We start from the raw sequence: 21,983 nt of genomic DNA on the forward strand, positions 1-21,983 counted from the left end.
ATACTGTATACTGTATATGTATATACGTTGCATTATTATGATGAGCATATGGTGGTGATGTGCTTAATTGTGATAAAAAAAAGTATGTCATATTTAAAAAGATCTTAATTGTCGAAATATTGGCTTTATTTATTTATTTTTTACTAAATATGCTCTAATTTCTAATTTCTTTTTTCTTCTTCTTTTGATTTCTGGGTCAAATATGACCAGTACATGTTCTTGCAGGTTTCATGAAGTTCACCCAGTAAGGAGTTGTGCATGTGTATAGAAAGATTAGAGAGAGCAGAGCAAGGGAATGCGATTAATCTTTCCCACTCTATTCATTGTACAATTATCTTAATTACAATGTCCCACCACCCATGGTGGAAAGGTCAGCACACACCACTCTCCTGCATTACACAAAGCTACAGCAATTAAAGCCAGTCAAGACTCTAATAAAGAAAAATTACCTGCACAAGCTCCAGTCTCAGACAGAGCTGAGGGTCATAGACAGACTGAGCTTTCGTGCACTGTGAAGTGAGCCGGACCATGAGGAAGACTATCCCCTTCATTATTTCTTCAGCTTTAGCAATACAGGTGGCATTAGCTTTGGGGTTAAAGTTAAAGCATGGTAACATTTTCAAACCCCAGTTGGGGATTCCTTACATGATGATTATACAGTAATAGTTCTAGTAATTAACTAAAGTTTAAGACGAGCATATTTTGTGCATGTACAAATAATTTTTTATTACTCTGTTGATTGTATTTCTAGTTGCATGTAGGCACACTAAGCCCTGTAATGTGAAAATAAGGTTGACTTGTAATCTTATTTTCCACGTATAACTCAAACTTCTGCTTTATCATCTCTTTCCCTATTAATCTCTTCTTCCATCTCAGTCATACTCTTTTATTTTAACACTTGTCTGTCCTCCCCTCCTTCCTGTCTTTTGCTCCTGTGACAGTTTGCCCTCCTGGTTTCTATGGGTACCGCTGCAGCCAGTCATGCCCACAGTGTGTGCACAGTACAGGGCCATGCCATCACATTACAGGTCACTGTGAGTGTCTGGCCGGCTTCTTCGGCTCGCTTTGCAACCAAGGCAAGTAGCTCTTATCTTTCTCCCTCTGTTTCTCTGCCATGTTTCCCTTATTCTCTCTTCACCAATGGGCTCTTCGCATCAGTGGAGCCTAGCTCTAAGAGAGAGTTATGACCATACTTTCACTCTAATTACGCAATAAACCACTCTTAATTTCTTTCTAATTAAATAGACCAGAGGTCTTCAACAGGTGGTCCGCAACCCCCAGAGGGCTGCGGCAGTACTGCAGGGGGCTCGCTAAAAATTGTTTGATCTCAAGTTAATTTGTTGAACAAGTGAAAATATGTATTGATGCAATATTAAGTTAACTGCAACCAAGGATAATGTTAAGAAGCTAAAGTTCTGCTAAATGTTTCATTGTCCCTCACGCATTCAAATGTGCAAAGAAAAATTTAAATTAAATTTACAATTGTATGACTTAAATGGCTTTGAAATGTATGCTTCAATACCAAGAATGTAAATACATTAATGTGGTACTAAACTTGTATTATTATAGGCCACGCTTAAAATGCAACAATTTACAATGTGTGAGCCAGCTCCGTCTCTTTATCCACCAAGAGGTTGTAAAGGTATAGTTCAACCAAAAATGTAAATTCTCTCATCATTTACTCACTTTCATGCTATCCCAGATGTGTATGACTTTTTTTCTTGTGTTGAAGACAAACCAACATTTTTAGAAGCCTGTCTCAGCTCTGTAGGTCGTTTCAATGCAAGTGAATGGTGATCAGACCTTTCAAGCTCCAAAAATCACATAAAGGCCACATATTTCTATGCTTCTATAGTCAGTGGTGTTGAACTGTCTTTCAATCTTGTCCCTGTACTACCGTTTAACTGCTCTGATAGTTTTGCATTTAACTTTGCTTGTTTATGCTCCTTCGCATTCTCGGACTTAAAAGCGGAGGCCTGTGCATTAAGTGCTGCACAAACATCGCTATTAATCCATGGTTTTTGGTTCAGGTAGATCCATACATTTTTGGTCTGTACAACATCCTCCATGCACTTCCTGATGTGATGCGTTATGCTATCAGCGTTGACCTCAACGTCATCATTAGAGGCAGACCGGAACATATCCCAGTCCTGATCAAAACAGTCTTGCAGCATAGAATCTAATTGGTCTGACCAACACTGGATCGTTCTGAGGGCAGGTGCTTTCTGTTTCAGTTTCTGCCTGTAAGCGGGCAGTCCTGTTGCTCTGACCCCTATCATCAGCAAATGCTTTGAGAGGCTAATCAGAGATCACATCTGCTCTGTGCTGCCTGCCTCACTGGACTCACTGCAGTTTGCCTACCACAACAACCACTCCACTGATGACCTTGCTCTCTCCCACCTGGAAAAAAGGAACACATATGTGAGAATGCTGTTTGTAGACTACAGCTCAACATTAAACACCATAGTGCCCTCCAAGCTTGATGAGAAACTCCGGGCTCTGGGCTTAAACAACTTGCTGTGCAGCTGAATCCTGGACTTCCTGTCAAGCAGATGCCAGGTGGTTAGAATGGGCAGCAACATCTCATCACTGACCCTCAACATTGGAGCCCCGCAGGGCTGTGTTCACACCCCCACTCCTGTATTCCCTGTACACACCTGACTGTGTGGCAACACATAGCTCTGATGCCATTATTAAGTTTGCTGATGAAACGACAGTGATTGTCTGATCACTGACAATGATGAAACTGCCTACAGAGAGGAAGTGCACACTCTGACACGCTGGTGTCAGAAGCACAACCTCTCCTTGGTGGACTTCAGGAGAAAAGAGAACACAGCCCTCATCATCAATGGAGCACCAGTGGAGAGAGTCAGCAGCTTCAAGTTCCTCTGTGTCCACATCATTGAGGAACTCACATGGTCCATCCACACTGAGGCCATCGTGAAGAAGGCTCACCAGTGCCTCTTCTTCCTGAGACGGCTGAGGAAGTTTGGAATTAACCACCAGATCCTCACATGGTTCTACACCAGCACTGTAGAGAGAATCCTGACCGGCTGCATCACTGCCTGGTATGGCAACAGCACCGCCCTCAACTGCAAAGCCCTGTAAAGAGTGGTGCAAACTGCCAGACACATCATCGGAGGTGAGCTTTCCTCCCTCCGGGACATCTATACCAGGCGGCGTGTGAAAAAAGCTCAGAGGATCATCAGAGACTCCAGCCACCTGAGCCATGTCCTGCTCTCAATGCTACCATCAGGCAGGCGGTATTGCAGCATCAGAACCCGCACCAGCCAACTTCATGACAGCTTCTTTTATACATTTTATACTTCTCTTAATAACACACTGGCAACTGACTATCAACCAACAGCTGAATGCCAACACTTCATATTTATTTCCACTGATTACATGGTTTGCATTACATTACATTATTACAAATATTAAAATATTTTTATTGTATACAGTCTTCTTATTTTGTGTATATTGTATATTGTTATTATTTATTTTTTGGTATACAGTCTTCTTTTGTTTATACTGTATATTGTAAATTATTATTATTATTTTCTTTTTTGGTATACAGTCATTTTATTTTGTGTATACTGTATATTATTAGGTGTATATTGTGTTGTGTAACAGATTTGTAAACTGTGTTATGTCTAAATCAAATGTTTATTGTAATTGTCACAATGCTATGTTGCTTGGAACCGCACCCAAGACTTTCACCCACTGTTGCACTTGTGTATATGGTTGAGTAATAAAAAAGGGATTTGATATAGACTCCAGTGGTTTAATCCAGGTCTTCTGAAGTTTTGCAATCACTTAGGGTGAGAAACAGATCAATATTTCAGTTCCGGTTTACCATAAATCTCCACTTACACAATGTGAAAGTAAAAGTTGAGATTTACAGTTAAAATTGACTTATTGATCTGTTTTACACCCTCACCTATCATATCTCTTCTGAAGACATAGATTTAGCCACTGTAGTCATATGGATTACTTTTATGCCATTATGTGATTTTTGGAGCTTTAAAGGTCTGATCACCATTCACTTGCATTGTATGGACATAGAGAGCTGAAATATCCTTTATATATCATAATAAAGAAATTCATACACATGTGGGATGGCATGAGGGTGAGTAAATAATGAGAGAATTACATTTTTTCTCTCATCCCTTTAATTGCTTATTTGTATTTTGATTGGTATGTAATGATGGTGTTGCATTTCATAAACCTTTCAGAGAGACAGTACATAAATGATGGCCATAAATTACAGTTTCCTGTCACACTGTACTTGCCATTTATATTTTAATTTTTAAGCCATAATGTGTGTGTGCTGCCATTGGCACTGTGCCCATCTGTACAATGCCATGCTGACTCTCCGGCTCCGCCATACTGCAAATAATTATCATTATCACTGACACTCTGACAAATAACCTTCACAGGAAATCTGAATATTGCTGAGCTCTTTCTTTTGAGTGAGACAAACAGTGAAGAGTCAGGTCAATATTGCCACTCTCTGTTTTTGTTGAGGTCCAGTTGAAAAGCAGAGACAATATAGCGATAGGGCCTAATGTATACTACATGACCAAAAGTATGTGGACAAAAACTTCACCCTTACTTGCTTGTTGAACATTTGCATTTCAAAACCATGGCCATTAATGTTGGAACATGACTGTGGGGATTTGCTCCCATTTAAGCACAAGAGCATCAGTAAGGTCAGGCCTTGATGTTGGGCAATGGGACCTAGCTCACATTCCACCTTCCAATTCATCCCAACCATGGACTTTGTGCAGGCAAGTCATGTTCTTCCAAACCAAACACAGTAAACCTTTTATGGACTTCAATTTGTACCCCACCCAAACTGTTGACACAAAGCTGAATGCACACAATAGTTAAGGATATAATTTTAAGCCATATAATTAATATTTATCATCACTGAAAATACTGGAAAAGCCAAAGCTGTTAATTAGAAGGGGTGTCCACATATTTTTGACACATAACTTGTACTACATTCTTGTAATATTTTCTTTGAGACATCCCATTTCGTGGGATCCGTTTTTCAGTACAGTAAATATAGACTCTATGTTGACTGTAGTATAGATACAGTTATGTGTTTTTGGGACAAGTTTGGGGTCAATGAGGCAGATTTCAAACGCAAACTAATGAATCCAAACGTTCACGTCCCTCTCTACAGAACCCTACTGAGGTGTCCAGATGAAATATAGATAGACCTTCTCATCATAATTAACTAGTCTTTTCATAAATTAAGGAAAGGCTGCAAGAATATATAGAATTCACTTTCATTGCTTTCAGAGCTGTCTCATGAATAAATATTTGATATCTTAAAGGAGAGGAAGGAGAAGGTTCGAGAGAAAGCTTGTTTTAATTTGTCCAGATCATAATGACTAGAAGAAAGGCAGGGCTCAGGGGAACCACGGCTAGCCCACATACCTACTTTTTTGTAGTTTGGCGTCCTCAGATGTCTTGAGCCCACGTTCACCCATTTCAAAACGAGCTAATGAACTTAAGCAAGTCACTGTCGGAGTGAAACTGAGCCAGTTGAATGAGGGGGACACTAGCTAATAAGAGCGAGCTTTGAGTTAGTTGAAAGAGTTTCTATAAAATACAAAGATTGTGGAAATATAATTAGTTAAAGCCAGCGCCATAAAGATTCAGATTCAACTTCTAATTGGACGATCTATCTGATTAGAACGTACTCATGATTCCATTTTATTTCTGCTCTCCAGGGAATGGTGTTTACCTGTTGCATATCACAACCTTGTCTTTGACAAAGGAGTACCGTCGATATACCTAGCTGAACTCATCGAAACAAGATAAAAGATTGGGGCAAAAAAGTGTTGGGCTTTAATATAAAATGAAATCTCAAATTAAGCAAGTGTCAGTACACTGAGAAATATTCATTTTATTTCAAATATACTCAAGCTCTATTTTTAATTCTGTTGTACACCAGTCATCCTTGTTCTTGCCTATGTCGAGCGAAGATGGCAAAGTCGGATAATTGGACAGTGTGACAGAAGTATATGTTTGAAGGGTGATTTTGCTTTGAAGTGACTTACAATCGCTCGTGCTTGTCACTCTGCTTTATTATTCGATATTGATAGTTCACTCTGCTGAACTTTCACAGAACTACACACAAACATACTTTAGTATGTGTTTATTGTACACAATAAAGTTCTTAATGACTTTAGGGGTGAAGTGTAAATTTTTTGGATGTTAAAATACATTTCTCCTATCCCAGTTTTAAGACCAGACAAAATCAGCTGTGTCTTCAAATCCATGTCTGTTAGCTTTGAGGCCATCTATATGCTAGTGTACTTCCTACATTTGACAAAACTTTTAGCAGATATTTGTATTTCTCTTCTAGGAAAACAGGCCGAAAATATTGATGACTCCTCTTGCACTCACAGGCATATCTGTATTTTTGTTCAGTAAAATACTCTCTAGAATGAGAATGTCTCCTTCCCCAGTACCACATGCCTCCAACTAGCAGTAGCAAATCACGGTCCATATGATTGTGATCCTTGATTTGACATGTTATGTAAACTAAAGGCTACTTGCAATTTAATATAAGGGAAAGAAAAATTGTGCTTATCTAGCCATCTCATGGAGCTTTCACATTCAGAGAGTTTGTTTGAGCAGTCCAACATGTCAATGTCACGCTCAACAAATAGTGTGAGTTTGGGGTGGGATTACTTGTTTGTCCAAACCATGAAGGACAGAGGGCTGAGCTCAGTGCTGGACAGATTACTTCTGAATTGCAATCCGATACTGATTCAGATTACATGACAGAATTGTAATTGGTAATGTAATCTATTGCATTAAATTTTTCAACTAATCTAATCTAATTGCGTTTGGATTACTTTTGGATTTCCTCTGACCTAACTCTTGTTTATTTGATGTCACATGTGTTTGAGTTGGATAATCTATTCAATTTTGATGCAATTTAAACGCTTTAATGCGTTTTTAAAAAAAAAACATAGTTACTGATTAATCAAATTATGAGAATTTATATTATTTTTTGTGTTTTATTCACTATGTGTCTGTTACTGAGGGTACTGAAAACACATTTTAACTGAAATGCATGTTTTGTATGAGATGGCTTTTTCCCAGACTTCCAGAATCAATAATTAGTTAGATCACTGGTTATGATGTAGACATAGTATTTCACAGCAAAATATTAGCAGTGTTTAGTAACTTGCATAATTATTCATCATGAGAAGGCATGGCCTAATTGTTTGAGTGGTGCTTTGGTCCACAAATTCAGAAGCACAGATTGCAAATGTATTCACATAGTGTGAAGATAAAAAGGGAATTGCATGTTTTCTCCTGTGATGCTGTTATAACTCAAGGCCCTCCATCAATTACAGATATAAAAATGTTTGAGTTTAACAGGCATTTCTTTTGGGAGTCTTTCTAGAATTATGAACAAGTGCCACGGGTCACGTTAAACAAATGTTGTCTTACTCCGGCAATTTCGACATTACCAACACCAACCCTGTGTGGTAATAGGTCAGACTAGCTATATTTGTAGATCAACGTCACAAAACATTTTCAAAAGTTATCACAAAAGCAAAAATGCAAGTATTTATATTTTTGAAGTTGAGAGCAAAAGCGATTTGCAAAACTAAAACTAACTTTACAGCACTAATGCTATCTGTTCTGCATTTATGTGAGTGGATTACATTGTGAATATGAATACACAGAGTGATAGTTCAGATATGCAACCTAAAGTTGTAAAAACATGCAAGCACACCTCTTTATGCCTCTTTAGATTTGACGTGGAATCGGTTGCAGTGGGTAGGATATAAAGTTTTGGAAGACAGTTTACATTGCACAGTAATATTTTTGCCCTGTGTCTCCTTAAAAGTGAAATTATTTTTGTAAATCCAGTGGTCAAACGCTGAGTGAGACCTCTTCATCTTCAGTTTAATTATAGCCAACTGGCTAATGGCTACTATCAGGTAAGGAGATCTAAAAGATCTAAAAATTCTGAACAATTTACTGCCCATGACTAATTAATATGTAATCATGTAATCCATTAAAAGTAACTTTAATCTGATTACAAGTATTTTAAAATGTAATTTAATCCAATAACAAGTGCTTGATTTTTTTTTAATCTGATTATATAATCCAGGTTACATGTAATCTGTTACTACTCAACACTGGCTAAACTAGGAGTATTTGGGAAGCAATAATTATTTTTCAACATTTCAGTCATTAAATCTGATTATATATTCTAATGGCACAATTAGCTTTAACTTCAATGTGTGATCGCAAAAGCCATTTTTAAACATAAGGCCTGTTCACCTTTGTAATCTGCATGTATTATGCCATTACTATAGACACAGTCAGAAATTAACTTTTACATTAAGAGGCAATATTTGCCCCCTGGATTTGATTTTCAGGGGCATTTATGACCTTGATGAGGGCATTTTTGTTCTAACCATTTAAAACATAAACTGTCATAAATCAGTTTATCAAATACCTTATTTGGGCTGCATTTTTGTTATTTTTCATGGTATGTTTGACCCATTCCCCACTTAAGTTCTGACCTAAGGAGTAAGGAGTAAAACTATTGCTGGCATCCCACAGATATTCTGCTTTATGATTACCATTGAAAGTGTCACTTTTCAGGTTTAACCTCTGCTTTATGTCTGTTATGTGTGTTTGTGTCCCATCAGTGTGTCCCAGTGGGAAATTTGGAAAAGCCTGTGCTGAGATCTGTCTGTGTACAATCAACGGCACCTGCAACCCCATTGACGGCTCTTGCCAGTGCTTTCCAGGTTGGACTGGTGACGACTGCTCACAGAGTATGAACCAATTAGTCCTTATCTCTGTTACGCTTTCAATTTCACTTTCTTTCATGTGCTTTCTTCTCACTCTGTGTGTGTGTGTGTGTGTGTGTCCCTCTGTTTTGTTCTCCTACTTCCTCTCACTGTCTTTCCAATCCATTTTCATCAATTTCTCTTGTGCTGTATTTTTCATAGTCGTCTCGTGTCATATTGCCATGTAAATCATTACCATGTCCATTTTCTTTGCCAAATACCACACAAGCACCACTGATAGAGACCAACAATTTCCTCAATACATTACTTGATAGCACACTCTCAATAATTTACTCCCCCAGGAGAACGGCAATATGAAACTGAGATGAGTGCAACAACGTCCTGCCAAATGTATAGCTCACCAAAATTCTTGCGCTGCTGAGAGCAGTTAGAGCCGTAAAGCTGCGTACACACTGCCAGCAACTTTGTCGCTGCAGGTCACCAGTGGCTGGCGGTTAGGTCGCTAGTGGGCGTTCCCACTACTAGTTGCCTGTTCATGGATGCCATTCCATTGCTGTTGACAACGAATCAGTTTTCTTGCCGCTAAAAACAAACATTTTGGAGGGAAAAGACTGAATATAAATTGAATCAGTACATAAAATGCTTTATATCAAAGATGAACGGGAAACAAGGCGTGCTCTTTGCCATAGCGGCTGTTTATCTGAGGCGAAAACACGAATGCCGGTCTGTCTGGGTTAACAAAACCATTCAATCTCGGAGTCAGCATGATGAGTACCACCGGCTGGTGCAGGAGCTGCGGCTGGATGAAGTCCGGTTCCACCAGTACTTCAGGCTTGACAGGACCCAGTTTGATGAGCTGCTGCAGAGGGTGGTTCATCTGATCTTTCCATTACTGCAGGAGCTGAGAGAGAGAGAGAGAGAGAAAGATCACGTGAGCTCTACCGTCTTCTCTCCTATTGGCTGTCGCTCCCGTAAGTCACTCTTCATTTGAATAAAGTTAAACTTGTCTCAACTTTGTCGCGTCGCTGGACACGCCCACATCTGGTCGCCAACGGTTGCTACAGCTCGTGTCGCTGGAAGTCGCCGGCTCTCATTGAACATAAATGGGATGGTGTCTCTGTCTTCTAATGGTGTTTGCTGTATGTGAAGTGCTCAGGATTTGCAGTGACCTTTTCTATCCTTATGGGAGGGAAAAGATTTTTGTTTAAAGGGGTCATGCCATGAGGAATAACATATTCCTTGATATTTAAACATATAAGACATTATACTATAAAAACAGACTGTAAGTTTCAGAACTCAAAACTTCCTCTCGAATCTGAAAAAAGCATTTATTTTATCTACTCTGCGAAAACGACCTGTTTTGAAATCGGCTACATTGTGACTGACGTCACTGTTCAGTGTCATTTGAATAGCGCCGCCTCTACAACATAATCATCGCGGTTAACTGATAGAAAAGCAGAGGTACTTAAAATGTGAAGGTGGTACTATTGTCACTTAAGTTTGCCTTTAACCAACAAAAAGATTAAGATGTCAAGTAAGGTCCCAAAATATTATTGTGATCCTGGTTGCGGAAAAACTGCATCTCTACATAGCCGGCTGAAGGATCCTAACGTTAAGAATGAGTGGCTTATTAAAACAAAGTTCCTGAACATATCACTGTGGGGTTAAATATTTTGTTCAGCACATTTCTCTAAGGATTCTTTTGAGAAATATTATAATTCAGAATTTGCAAATAAATTTATATTGAAAGTTGTAGCATCCTTATTGGACACAACAGTAATGCTGGTGAGTAACAGGTTTAATACTACTGTTTCATCCTTCTGTGCCATTTTATCGTAAAATAAACCATGATAAAGTCTCCAACGCAGAGCGGATTGTGCTTATTACATGGTTACTCACCAAAGAAATACACAATTGCTCAGAAAATATTGATGTGATATTAAATGACTTTATTATGTAAGAATAACACGTAGCACAGTGCAACGAAGCACAATGGTATACAGTCTTGTGGCTGCCATCTTATTAGTCTTGTATTTCCCTGGACATCCCTTATTTTAGCAGAAATGAACGCATCAGGATGTCTGTATTTCCCATTACATGGCATGTGTATTGAAAGAGCCACACTTCAGATGCAAACATCCAGGTTAACCATCTGTTAAAACTCTTTACAGATTTATTAACCCTTCACATTCGCAGCTTTTTTTAGTCTGGATTATTGTCACTTTTCTCAGCTTTATATAGCATTATTGTTAGGGTGACCAGATTCCTGCTTGTGGAAAATGGGACTGCCCACTCACATCAAAAATGTAATTGCCGTATCCTTACCTAGGCGCAGATCAATAGGAAGTAGAGGGTGCATCTGTAACTGTACTTTTCGCACCTTGTACTTTTTGCTTGCAGCAATTTTTCTCAGTGTGCGCTTGTCTTTCAAGAGTTTATCGTAAAATGCAGAGCAGTCCAGTCCAAAATTAAGATGTAGGAAAAGCATTGCCTTCATGACTGTTACACTGAGTTGAGATTTATCTAGTGGCCATGCTGTGTTCATTAAGGAGAACACATGCTCCACAGATGCCGATGTCCCTGGCAGGCCTAAAACAAACTCCACAACCTTGGCTAAGACTCCAAAGTTGATGGTCTTGCTCTCCAGCTCACAAAAAACGTCTGTCCATCTCTCAGACATGGCCGTCTTGTTCATGTTCCACTCAGTAATTCGCACAAGCCCACTCATCAAAGAGTTTCGTCAATCAAACTGAGTGCAGGGATTCTGGAGTAGAAGTGTTTGAGGCTGCTCTGAATGTCTTTCCACTCTGGGATGTCTCTCAGTAGGGCCCACACAAGTATTTCTGTGTTCTCCAATGAGCAGCTCCAATTTTGGAGGTAATTCACCAATGCTGAATAAAAGTTTCTCACTGCACAAAAGAAGTCATCCGCTTGCATGTCACAAGCATCAACCAGGGCATCCAACTGCTTTTTAATGTCAAAGGGTATGAATGATTCCTCCAGCCTGGCCTGCAAGACTTTTCACAGGTCACAAATGTGCAAAGCTATGGCCGTGCACAACATAATGATAAGCAAAAGTCCTTCTCTTGTGTGCACCTTGTCAGATTCAGAACTGTGCTTGACAAAAAATTGCTGTAACTTTAGCAGCATCCACATGCTTTTTTGTATAAATATGCTGCGCAATGTCGGTGTGGCCTCCATGGGCGATGGAAAAGCGAACTCCACAAATCTTACACTTCACTTTACTAGGTTCTGTCTGTGACTCCTTTTTAAAAAATCTAAACTCTTTTTGAAGATCCTCATTAAATGTACATGCACGCTTCCTTGACATTTGTCCAGCCACAATTTCATCTGTGTGCTCTTTCAAACTGACTCTTCACTCAGTTCACTTACTGGACGTCTATTGATAGGGGATCATGACTGGATAGTTTAATCCCATCATGTACTTCAAATAACATGGTGTGATTTTATTGGTTTTACAAGCCATATCCTTGGCTACCTTTGATTAGAATACTCATGTGACTGAGAAAGCCGCATAGACGGTAGAGACATTTTCGGAGAGGGGAAATACGGGACAAAACAGTATATTGAGTATGTTCAGTTTGTTGTTCGGTTTTTTTTCAGTTACAGGTACAACTGTAGTAGTTGAATTGCATGCTTCACATAAATTGGGACATATACTGTAGCTATTAATGTTTTCCTTCAGACAGAGGGCCAGAGACAGGGTGGAGTTTTTTGTGCAGAAGTCTTTACTTACATTTATAAGTGAACCTCAAGGAAAATAATAAAGTAAAAGAAAATGCATGACATGACCCCTTTAAATGAATAATTAAAAAAAAAAATTAGCTTAAAACTTCATAAATAAAATTGTTATTTGGTTCCTAGCTATGACCCTCATTTTAATGTGATTTTCTCCTCATTTTGGCTGTACCAGCACAACATTTTATTTGCTAAGCATTAGGAGTTTTTACATTAAATTCATAATTTTGTATGTGTGTGATCACAAGTGAGGGGGCCTGTAAACTGTACGTGCCTCGACAGATATTAAGGTGCAAGATTAGAATGTTTAGTATAGATAGTCAGTCAGTCTGTCTGTCTGTCTGGATCTATCTATCTGTCTGGCTGGCTGTCTGTCTGTTTGTTTGTCTGTCTATATACACACAATTAGAGTTGTAGGTGTTTGTGTGTTAGTCTTCATTTGACGATGTCTCTGGCATCTGCAGTTTGTCCATTAGGCCAGTGGGGCCCTGACTGCTTGAACTCATGTAACTGTCACAACGGAGCCCAATGTAGCGCCTACGATGGAGAGTGCAGGTGCAGCCCAGGCTGGACCGGTCTCTACTGCACGCAGCGTAAGTCAACACCAACACAAATACAAACATACCCACACATTCACAGATATAAATGTACAAACAAGCCCCTTTTATAAAAGTATACATAAAAATACACACAAACACTCTCCCCTGCACACATTTCTGTCCTACGCACACATAATGAACATTCTACAAAGTGACACAGTGACATCTGTTGGCAGCTTTTGAAGACTGCACCAGAGAGATACATTTGCAGCTGAGCAATGGTGAACATGCGCTGGTGAAATCCTAAGATGTTATGATGACACATAGATATTTGTCCTTAATAATAAATGCATGTTCATTCATTTAACTCATTATGTGACCTTGCTGAAGGCAGAATTTAAAAACCATCAGCATCACACCTAAAAATGAAATCCAGCTCTCATTCGTTACATCAATCATTTCAAAGATCTTGATGCCTCCTCTGCTGACACTCTGTTTGATACTTTTTTTCATATGACAGCAGTGATATAAACTCTTTTTCTTGAGAAGTGATGAAATCCATTTGTGTTTTGCTGCAATGTTTGCTCCAGTAGGCTTGTTATTTGTAGTAGCCAGGCTGTCTTTGCGTGCTTCTGTATTTATGTAAGTGTGTGTGTCTACGACTTGCTGTTAGTGTCTGAAATTATAAGGCCATCAGAAGGGGGAAAACAGTGCCATGCTAATACAGTTTAATTCAGTTAAGTGTTACAATAAATTCAGGTCATCTGCTGATAATGAATGTTGTGATATTTGCTTCTCAGATGCTCTCCCTTTAGCTCTGGGTTTCCCATTGCTGGTGCCATCAGCGTACACCAACTATGTTGTAGGTTAATGTGATGTAGCAGGATATCTCTTTCTTCAGGCTGTCCCTCAGGGTTTTATGGGCGAGACTGTGCAGAGGTGTGCCGCTGTCAAAATGGAGCTGACTGTGATCATATCACTGGCCAGTGTGCATGTCGGACTGGCTTTATTGGGACCAACTGTGAACAGAGTGAGTGCTGTAGCCCATTTAAGAATGTTGTGGTATGTGACTGTGTTAGGGGTTTGTGAGGGGGTTTAAATCCAGCTAGACCTTAAAAGAGATGTTTGATGCTCAGATGAATATGATGGTGGTTATGATCTCTGTGTGGGTGTGTGCGCGTGTGTGCGTGCATGTGTGTCTGTGTGCGTGTGTGTGTGTGTGTGTGTGTGTGCGTGTGTGCGCGCGCATGGGTGTCTGTGTGTGCGCGGGTGTGGGTGGGTGAGTGTGTGTGTGTGGGCGGGGGTGTGTGTGTGTGTGTGTGTTTGTTTCCCATCAAACATCATCTACCAACTGCAGCCGTTCACAATCTTTGTGTGTCTGAATGCTTTGTTTACATAGTGTGTGCCCTTCGGTTCATTTTATTTGTGCTTGTTTTTTATACAGAGTGTCCTCCCGGGACATTTGGCTATGGCTGTCAGCAGCTGTGTGAATGTATGAACAATGCCACCTGTGATTATGTGACAGGAACATGCTACTGCAGCCTTGGATACAAAGGAATCCGCTGTGATCAGGGTAATACTCTCTTTTACTTTCATTGTCTCTCAACATCCATTGTTATTTTACAGATCAAACACATACAATCTGAGAACACATTTAATGTCTGATATATTTGTTGAAACCTGGAAATAAATGGAACATTTTGGTTATTGAAATGTTAAAAGCAAAGAACATTACGAAGCATAATGAAGAAATATTCTACACTATAGTTTCATGGTCACTAATCAAATAAAAGCAAATTTATGACATTGTCCATGTTGAATCCTTTGTTCAAAAGGTCCGATTTTCTTGCTTCTATTGAAGCACACATGATTCTCACATTCTCAAATCATGGAACATAATGTTTTTTATTTAATTAATTATTTATTTAATTGTTAACATTGTGTCATAAATTAGAGTAATGCAAAATAGGTGCATTGTCACTAGTTGTCGCAGACTTTTGGACCCCAGTGTTTTGCAGACACAATCAAACACAGAAACAAATAGTTTTACCCTTTATTTCATACATAAACAAGAGAGCCACACACTTTATCCTAATAATTATTACATATATTACATTTGTTCTTTATATTTTTCTTGTATACTTTATATTTCTTATTTTATACTTTACTTACGTTAACATTCTGTGTTCTAGCCGCTCTGGTGATGGAGGAGTTGAACCCTTACACTAAGATCAGTCCCGCTATGGGTTCAGAGCGCCAGTCCGCAGGCGCTGTCATGGGCATCATCTTCCTGCTCCTCATCATCATTGCCATGCTCAGCTTGTTTGTTTGGTTCAGGCAAAGACAGAGAGATAAGGGTCAGGACATGCCTAGTGTGTCTTACACCCCAGCCCTTCGTGTCACCAACACTGACTACTCCCTCTCCGGTGAGAACTGCCATTGGCACTATGAATCGTCATCATTAAATATTCATATTGGGAAAAATTCAAATATGCAAATAAATATTGTACAGTGGTCTCATAACATATTTGGACAATAAAAATGTATGAATGTCTTTGCTTTACATAAAAAATTATCTAACCAACCAGCATTTCTTTGTCAAGAATATAGCACACTTTTCAAGCAAAACATGACAAAAGGAAGTGTTTTGTTATCATTGTTATTTTGAAATACAAATATACAGTATATTGATAAAACTGAGACAAAGATTGGTGACTATTTCTAGTTGTCAGACATAAAACATGTCCATAGTTAATGTGATTAACTAAACCTGTGGTTACTCTGCTAGGACACCTGTGTGAACTTGATGGGAACTGACTTCAAACAACCTCTAAAAGTACCTTGAAGCCAGTTGATTAAAAGTAGCTGCAAAAATGGCTTTGAAAAATGAAATATGAGAAAAGGTCAACATTTGTTTGCAGATGCCATGTGACTTGATATATCTTATCTAATGTAATGCAATGACACTCATTTCAAACTTTTATAAGTGTGACTCAAGTGTCTAAAAGTGTCCAAATACAATTTGGTAATGTAATTTCATGAATGTTTTTACAATGTAAAAAGTATGGCAATAGATTCAGTTAACATATATAATAATTTTGTATTGGAAAAGTGTGTATAGTAGCATCTTTGTCTATTCAGAGAATGCCTTTAAGAGAACTTACTTGAAATATCATATTAATATTTTATTCATGTGAAAATACAATATATTTTTGGTCATATCATAAGCAAGCTGCATAGAGACTAGTTTTAATGATGTGGCTATACAGTACATGGCTTGATGAATTCCATTCTGTATAATACATTTCTATTTTATTACCCATTCTACCATTAAAGTGCCTTCTACTCCGTTATTGCAAGAGCAGGGTGTCCTGCCTGCATTATGGAACAATACAGGAGTGTGGTTTAGTTGTATGCTTAATGGTGTGATGCGTTGGAGTTTTAATGTGAATAAGTGAAATCTGTTGCCTTGCAATTTTTTCTAGAAACGTCACAGAGCAGCAGCAGTGGCCAGTGTTTCTCCAATCCAAGCTACCACACTGTGGCACAGTGCAGCATCTCTTCCTCCATCACAAACAACCTGGATGGCACTCTTACTCTTAAGGCAAGCACACAAACAATCTTTTACTTGGCTGTCTAAATGAGGACATACCCTATATATATATATATATATATATATATATATATATATATACATATATACATACACACACACACACTCACACACACTGGCGGCCTAAAGTTTGGAGTAATGTACAGATTTAGCTGTTTTGGAAGGAAATTAATACTTTAAGTCACCAATGTATTCCTTCAATTTAAAAGTTTTAACAGGTACATTTTTCTTAATCTCGATTAACGCATTTACTGTTAATACAGCATAAACCAGCATAAACACTGTTTAGAAGGCGGGACCTTTGCAATGTGTCTGCCCAGAGTCATTACACTGACACTTCACAAACACAAGAGCCTATTCAGTGATCAAATAATGGAGAAAGGAATTTGTGAAGCTGTTTCTTTTTCCAAAAAAAAGCCTGTGAGACTTGTGACAGAAATCAAGTATTTTCACCCTGTAAAGTGCATTTTAATTACCACAGAAACTATCACTCAGAATTAGGGTTGCAGCGGTTGCAAAATTGATGGTGTGGTGTATTTTTATCAAGTTAAATATACATTAATCAAGTATAATCAATGTCATTTTATTCTACAATTATTTCTGATGGTCAAGCATGTATTTTACTGTGTGTGTGTGTGTGTGTGTGTGTGTGTGTGTGTGTGTGTGTGTGTGTGTGTGTGTGTGTGTGTGTGTGTGTGTGTGTGTGTGTGTGTGTGTGTGTGTGTGTGTGTGTGTGTGTGTTTAGAGGACTGTGCAGGAACAGGAATAGCCTCACAAATGTGCTCTCATGACTACTGAGAAAATATATGGTGAGGCTCTCCCACAGGTGTCTCCTGTCCACTTCTTAAAATAATTAAACCAGAGTCAAAGAATAGGATGATGGATAATGGTGATACATTTGTAATGTATTAGCCCCACCTTGTTAGAGGACATGTATTTAAGTGAACAAAAACACAGAGATGCTTCAGTTGTTCTGCAGAGGCAACTCGGCTTTATTGTCTGATAATCAAGTCTATTCTTCTGAAAATAAAATCCGTAAGACTTCGAGTGATTTTTCACAGAGATGGCACGAACCACAACAATGGTTGTCATACCATGTACTTTTGCTTATCTACGGTATTGAGAAAAAAATAGACAGAGAATCTCACCTGTTTACAGGCAGCTGTCCGTCCTATGTGTGTGTGTTTGTGTCGTTTGGTTTTAGTTCTTTATTAAAAATATTATTTATATTGTCAAGCCGGTTCTCGCCTCCTCCTTTCCTGGTTTTCGGCACCAGTGTAAAGCAGTTCAATGGAAAGGAGGAGGCGAGAACAGGCTTGACAATATAAATAATATTTTTGATAAAGAGCTAAAACCAAATGACACAAATGCACACATAGGATGGACAGCTGCCTGTAAACATTCTCTCTCTGTCGCACCACCGTCCGCAGTCAGCCTTTATCCCTCTCGGAGGCTTGATTAGCCTGATAAGGGACCAGGTGTGTAAATTCACGACCCGGCCCCACCCTCCGCCCTGCCACAGAGTTAAAGCAGTGTTTCTCAACTGGTGTGTCGCGCCCAAAAGTGGGTCACTGGTCTAATCGGACTGGGTCACAGACAGTAGATGATGGCCTATTTAGGACTGCCGAGGAGAATTATGATAATCTCGCAATCAGCTAAAGGCTTCTCATCTGCACTTTCGCACAAGTGAAACGGAACCAGATTGCGATCGCGATCTGCTCTTCTCTCTGGTGCGTGCGTGCAACGACCAGGCTTGCGGAGCTCAGACCTCAAAACTGATGTGTCCAGTTTCAGTTCTAGTGAGACTTTTCTATTTTAAAACGTTACGGTGGAAGTCAAGTCGAATCTCTCAAACAGTAGGCAGCCCTGTCATGCCAAACAGCACTGAGGAAAAGAGCAACACTCTACTATGCGCTAAAAAATTTAATCATGACACATCAACACCTTTACAAAATTGTTTCAGGATTTTACATGAGTAAAAGTAACTGTTATATTTTGACAAAATATTATAGTTTCATATGAAAAAAATCTTCATGTAGAATCTATTAGACCTCATTTTATGTAATATGTAATGTTCTGTTTGAATTATGTTTGAAATTAGGAAACAAACAGGATAATAATGGGCTCATATAAGTAAATATGCCCTTCAATTTTTAAAGGGGGGAGAGAAAACGTCCTGTATATTTGACATCAACAACAAAAATAAATTGTCACTTGATGAATGTCCTTGTACTGGAAAACCATGAACAAAACTATGCAACATAAAGGGAAATGCGAACCAGGATACATTAAATACAGGTTACTTTTTTACTATGGTGGATCGTCACTTGATTTCCAATGTAAAATCTGTCCTGAAGCAAAACCAGTTGAGAACCACTGAGTTAAAAGTACAGAGCGAAGCAGTCTGGCTGCGCTTTCATGCACCTACTGTATGTTAATTGTTAATAATTATAGGACATTACTTTAAAATTCAATTATGAATACGTTTCAATTATAATAAAGCGTTTGCTCAACCAAAAAAAAAAAAAATTTCTGTTTTCACTCCTTTAAATGTCATTGTAACTGCTAATAATAATTGTGTAATACCATATACCGTGAAACCGTGATATTTTCTGAGATGGTTATCATACAGTGACAAGTCTCATACCGTTGCAACCCTACTCAGAATAAGATGTTTTTGTCAGCATGCGCTTTTCATATGTAGTTAAAAGCTAAGTAAATCTTAGGAAAGACAAAATAAATGTGAAACAATATAATGATTTATTGACATTTTTCAAACAAATCCTTCCACAGTATAAAGATAGAAATGCGCTTAAAAAGCACCGATTCAAGTAACATTAAATGATTCCCAAAAGTGTGAGTTTAACTAATTGAAAGAACTTGTCTATGTGGGGATTGCATATTCATCGCAACGGGCATTAAATCTCGTTAACTTTCATCGTCCACAATATTAATCAGCCTCCAGATTGTGGCTATCCACTTTCCTACAGCAATCGTGAAGCCACATTCATGATTCACATCAAGACATTAGTGCCAGATTCAAGCACTGCTTTGAACTCCAGCTGAAAAGCGCTGGAAAAAATTATCCTATCTTTGTATTTAAACATGCACTGACAGATGTGTTTGACTGCTTGATACATATCTCTGGGCTGTTTTAAAGATGTGGTGTCAAGTTACATCTCTGAAGTGGAGGATCCACTCTGTCATTCAGCTGCTGCCTCTTGCTGTTTGAGCACCATTGCGTTATGGACACGTTCTTTCGTGCCCATCTGCACTATTTTTAATTGTTGGTGTAGGAAAACATGCATAGAATGGACGTCGTTGATCATTTATATGCATTTCTGGCAATGTGCATTTCAGTACATGATGATACTGGGATCTGGATGTGTCTTCAGTATATTTCAGCATGGATTTCATGTTCATGTGGATTGCTTGTGAACCAGTCATAATATGATTCCAGCTTTGCAAAGGAACTGTTATTGTAGGATGGGGCAGTTAAAAACACTTGGACCTGATGCAAATCTGTTCCATTCATGAATATTTCAAATGTCATGACTGTGTGATATTTTATGGTGTTGTCATCCTGTTTGCACCGGGCTCGTCCGTTGACGCGATGGAACGCAACGGCTTGAGGCTGTCTACACAGGGCACATTGACACAAACTTTCTAAACAGTTTATTTGTGTTTTTAGCAGTAGTAGCGCCAAATGGAATGGGGCATCAGTTTACTGTTGGCGCAATGCAATGCACTGCAACGGACGCTTCCATGATAGAAAGTATCATTGATTATAATGGGTTCTATTGCTTTTGACATGACTCTCACATCCTGTGTAGACAGGGTGTGAGTGTTAACAGTTGAGCTTGTGATTAACAGTTTTATATATTCAGATGCAATGTGCTGGATGTACATTATGTGTAACCCCTGAAATTTTTTCAAACACCTCAAACATTTTTAACGCGTTAGTACTGACAGCTCTAATATACATGTGTATACTGTATATACGGTATGTATGTGTGTTTATTTTTATACATATATGTATATATACACTCACCTAAAGGATTATTAGGAACACCTGTTCAATTTCTCATTAATGCAATTATCTAATCAACCAATCACATGGCAGTTGCTTCAATGCATGTAGGGGTGTGGTCCTGGTCAAGACAATCTCCTGAACTCCAAATTGTATGTCAGAATGGGAAAGAAAGGTGATTTAAGCAATTCTGAGCGTGGCATGGTTGTTGGTGCCAGACGGGCCGGTCTGAGTATTTCACAATCTGCTCAGTTACTGGGATTTTCATGCACAACCATTTCTAGGGTTTACAAAGAATGGTGTGAAAAGGGAAAAACATCCAGTATGCGGCAGTCCTGTGGGCGAAAATGCCTTGTTGATGCTAGAGGTCAGAGGAGAATGGGCCGACTGATTCAAGCTGATAGAAGAACAACTTTGCCTGAAATAACCACTCGTTACAACCGAGGTATAAAGCAAAGCATTTGTGAAGCCACAACACGCACAACCTTGAGGCAGATGGGCTACAACAGCAGAAGACCCCACCGGGTACCACTCATCTCCACTACAAATAGGAAAAAGAGGCTACAATTTGCAAGAGCTCACCAAAATTGGACAGTTGAAGACTGGAAAAATGTTGCCTGGTCTGATGAGTCTTGATTTCTGTTGAGACATTCAGATGGTAGAGTCAGAATTTGGCGTAAACAGAATGAGAACATGGATCCATCATGCCTTGTTACCACTGTGCAGGCTGGTGGTGGTGGTGGTGGTGTAATGGTGTGGGGGATGTTTTCTTGGCACACTTTAGGCCCCTTAGTGCCAATTGGGCATCGTTTAAATGCCACGGCCTACCTGAGCATTGTTTCTGACCATGTCCATCCCTTTATGGCCACCATGTACCCATCCTCTGATGGCTACTTCCAGCAGGATATTGCACCATGCCACAAAGCTCGAATCATTTCAAATTGGTTTCTTGAACATGACAATGAGTTCACTGTACTAAAATGGCCCCCACAGTCACCAGATCTCAACCCAATAGAGCATCTTTGGGATGTGGTGGAACGGGAGCTTCATGCCCTGGATGAGCATCCCACAAATCTCCATCGACTGCAAGATGCTATCCTATCAATATGGGCCAACATTTCTAAAGAATGCTTTCAGCACCTTGTTGAATCAATGCCACGTAGAATTAAGGCAGTTCTGAAGGCGAAAGGGGGTCAAACACAGTATTAGTATGGTGTTCCTAATAATCCTTTAGGTGA

At 39.1% G+C, this 21,983-nt stretch overlaps 1 protein-coding gene across 1 annotated transcript in view; it reads left to right on the forward strand.

The window, feature by feature from the left end:
* Window positions 1-21,983, forward strand: part of LOC127661393 (multiple epidermal growth factor-like domains protein 11) — a 220,211-nt gene that overhangs the window by 188,795 nt on the left and 9,433 nt on the right. The window contains exons 16-22 of the mRNA XM_052152060.1: window positions 942-1,076; window positions 8,700-8,828; window positions 13,028-13,156; window positions 14,004-14,132; window positions 14,547-14,675; window positions 15,295-15,528; window positions 16,588-16,706. Coding sequence (XP_052008020.1) covers window positions 942-1,076; window positions 8,700-8,828; window positions 13,028-13,156; window positions 14,004-14,132; window positions 14,547-14,675; window positions 15,295-15,528; window positions 16,588-16,706 — 1,004 coding nt within the window. The remainder of the gene's footprint in view (window positions 1-941; window positions 1,077-8,699; window positions 8,829-13,027; window positions 13,157-14,003; window positions 14,133-14,546; window positions 14,676-15,294; window positions 15,529-16,587; window positions 16,707-21,983) is intronic.

This window comes from Xyrauchen texanus, chromosome 21 (genome assembly GCF_025860055.1).
Source record: "Xyrauchen texanus isolate HMW12.3.18 chromosome 21, RBS_HiC_50CHRs, whole genome shotgun sequence".
Classification (NCBI taxonomy): Eukaryota; Metazoa; Chordata; class Actinopteri; order Cypriniformes; family Catostomidae; genus Xyrauchen; species Xyrauchen texanus.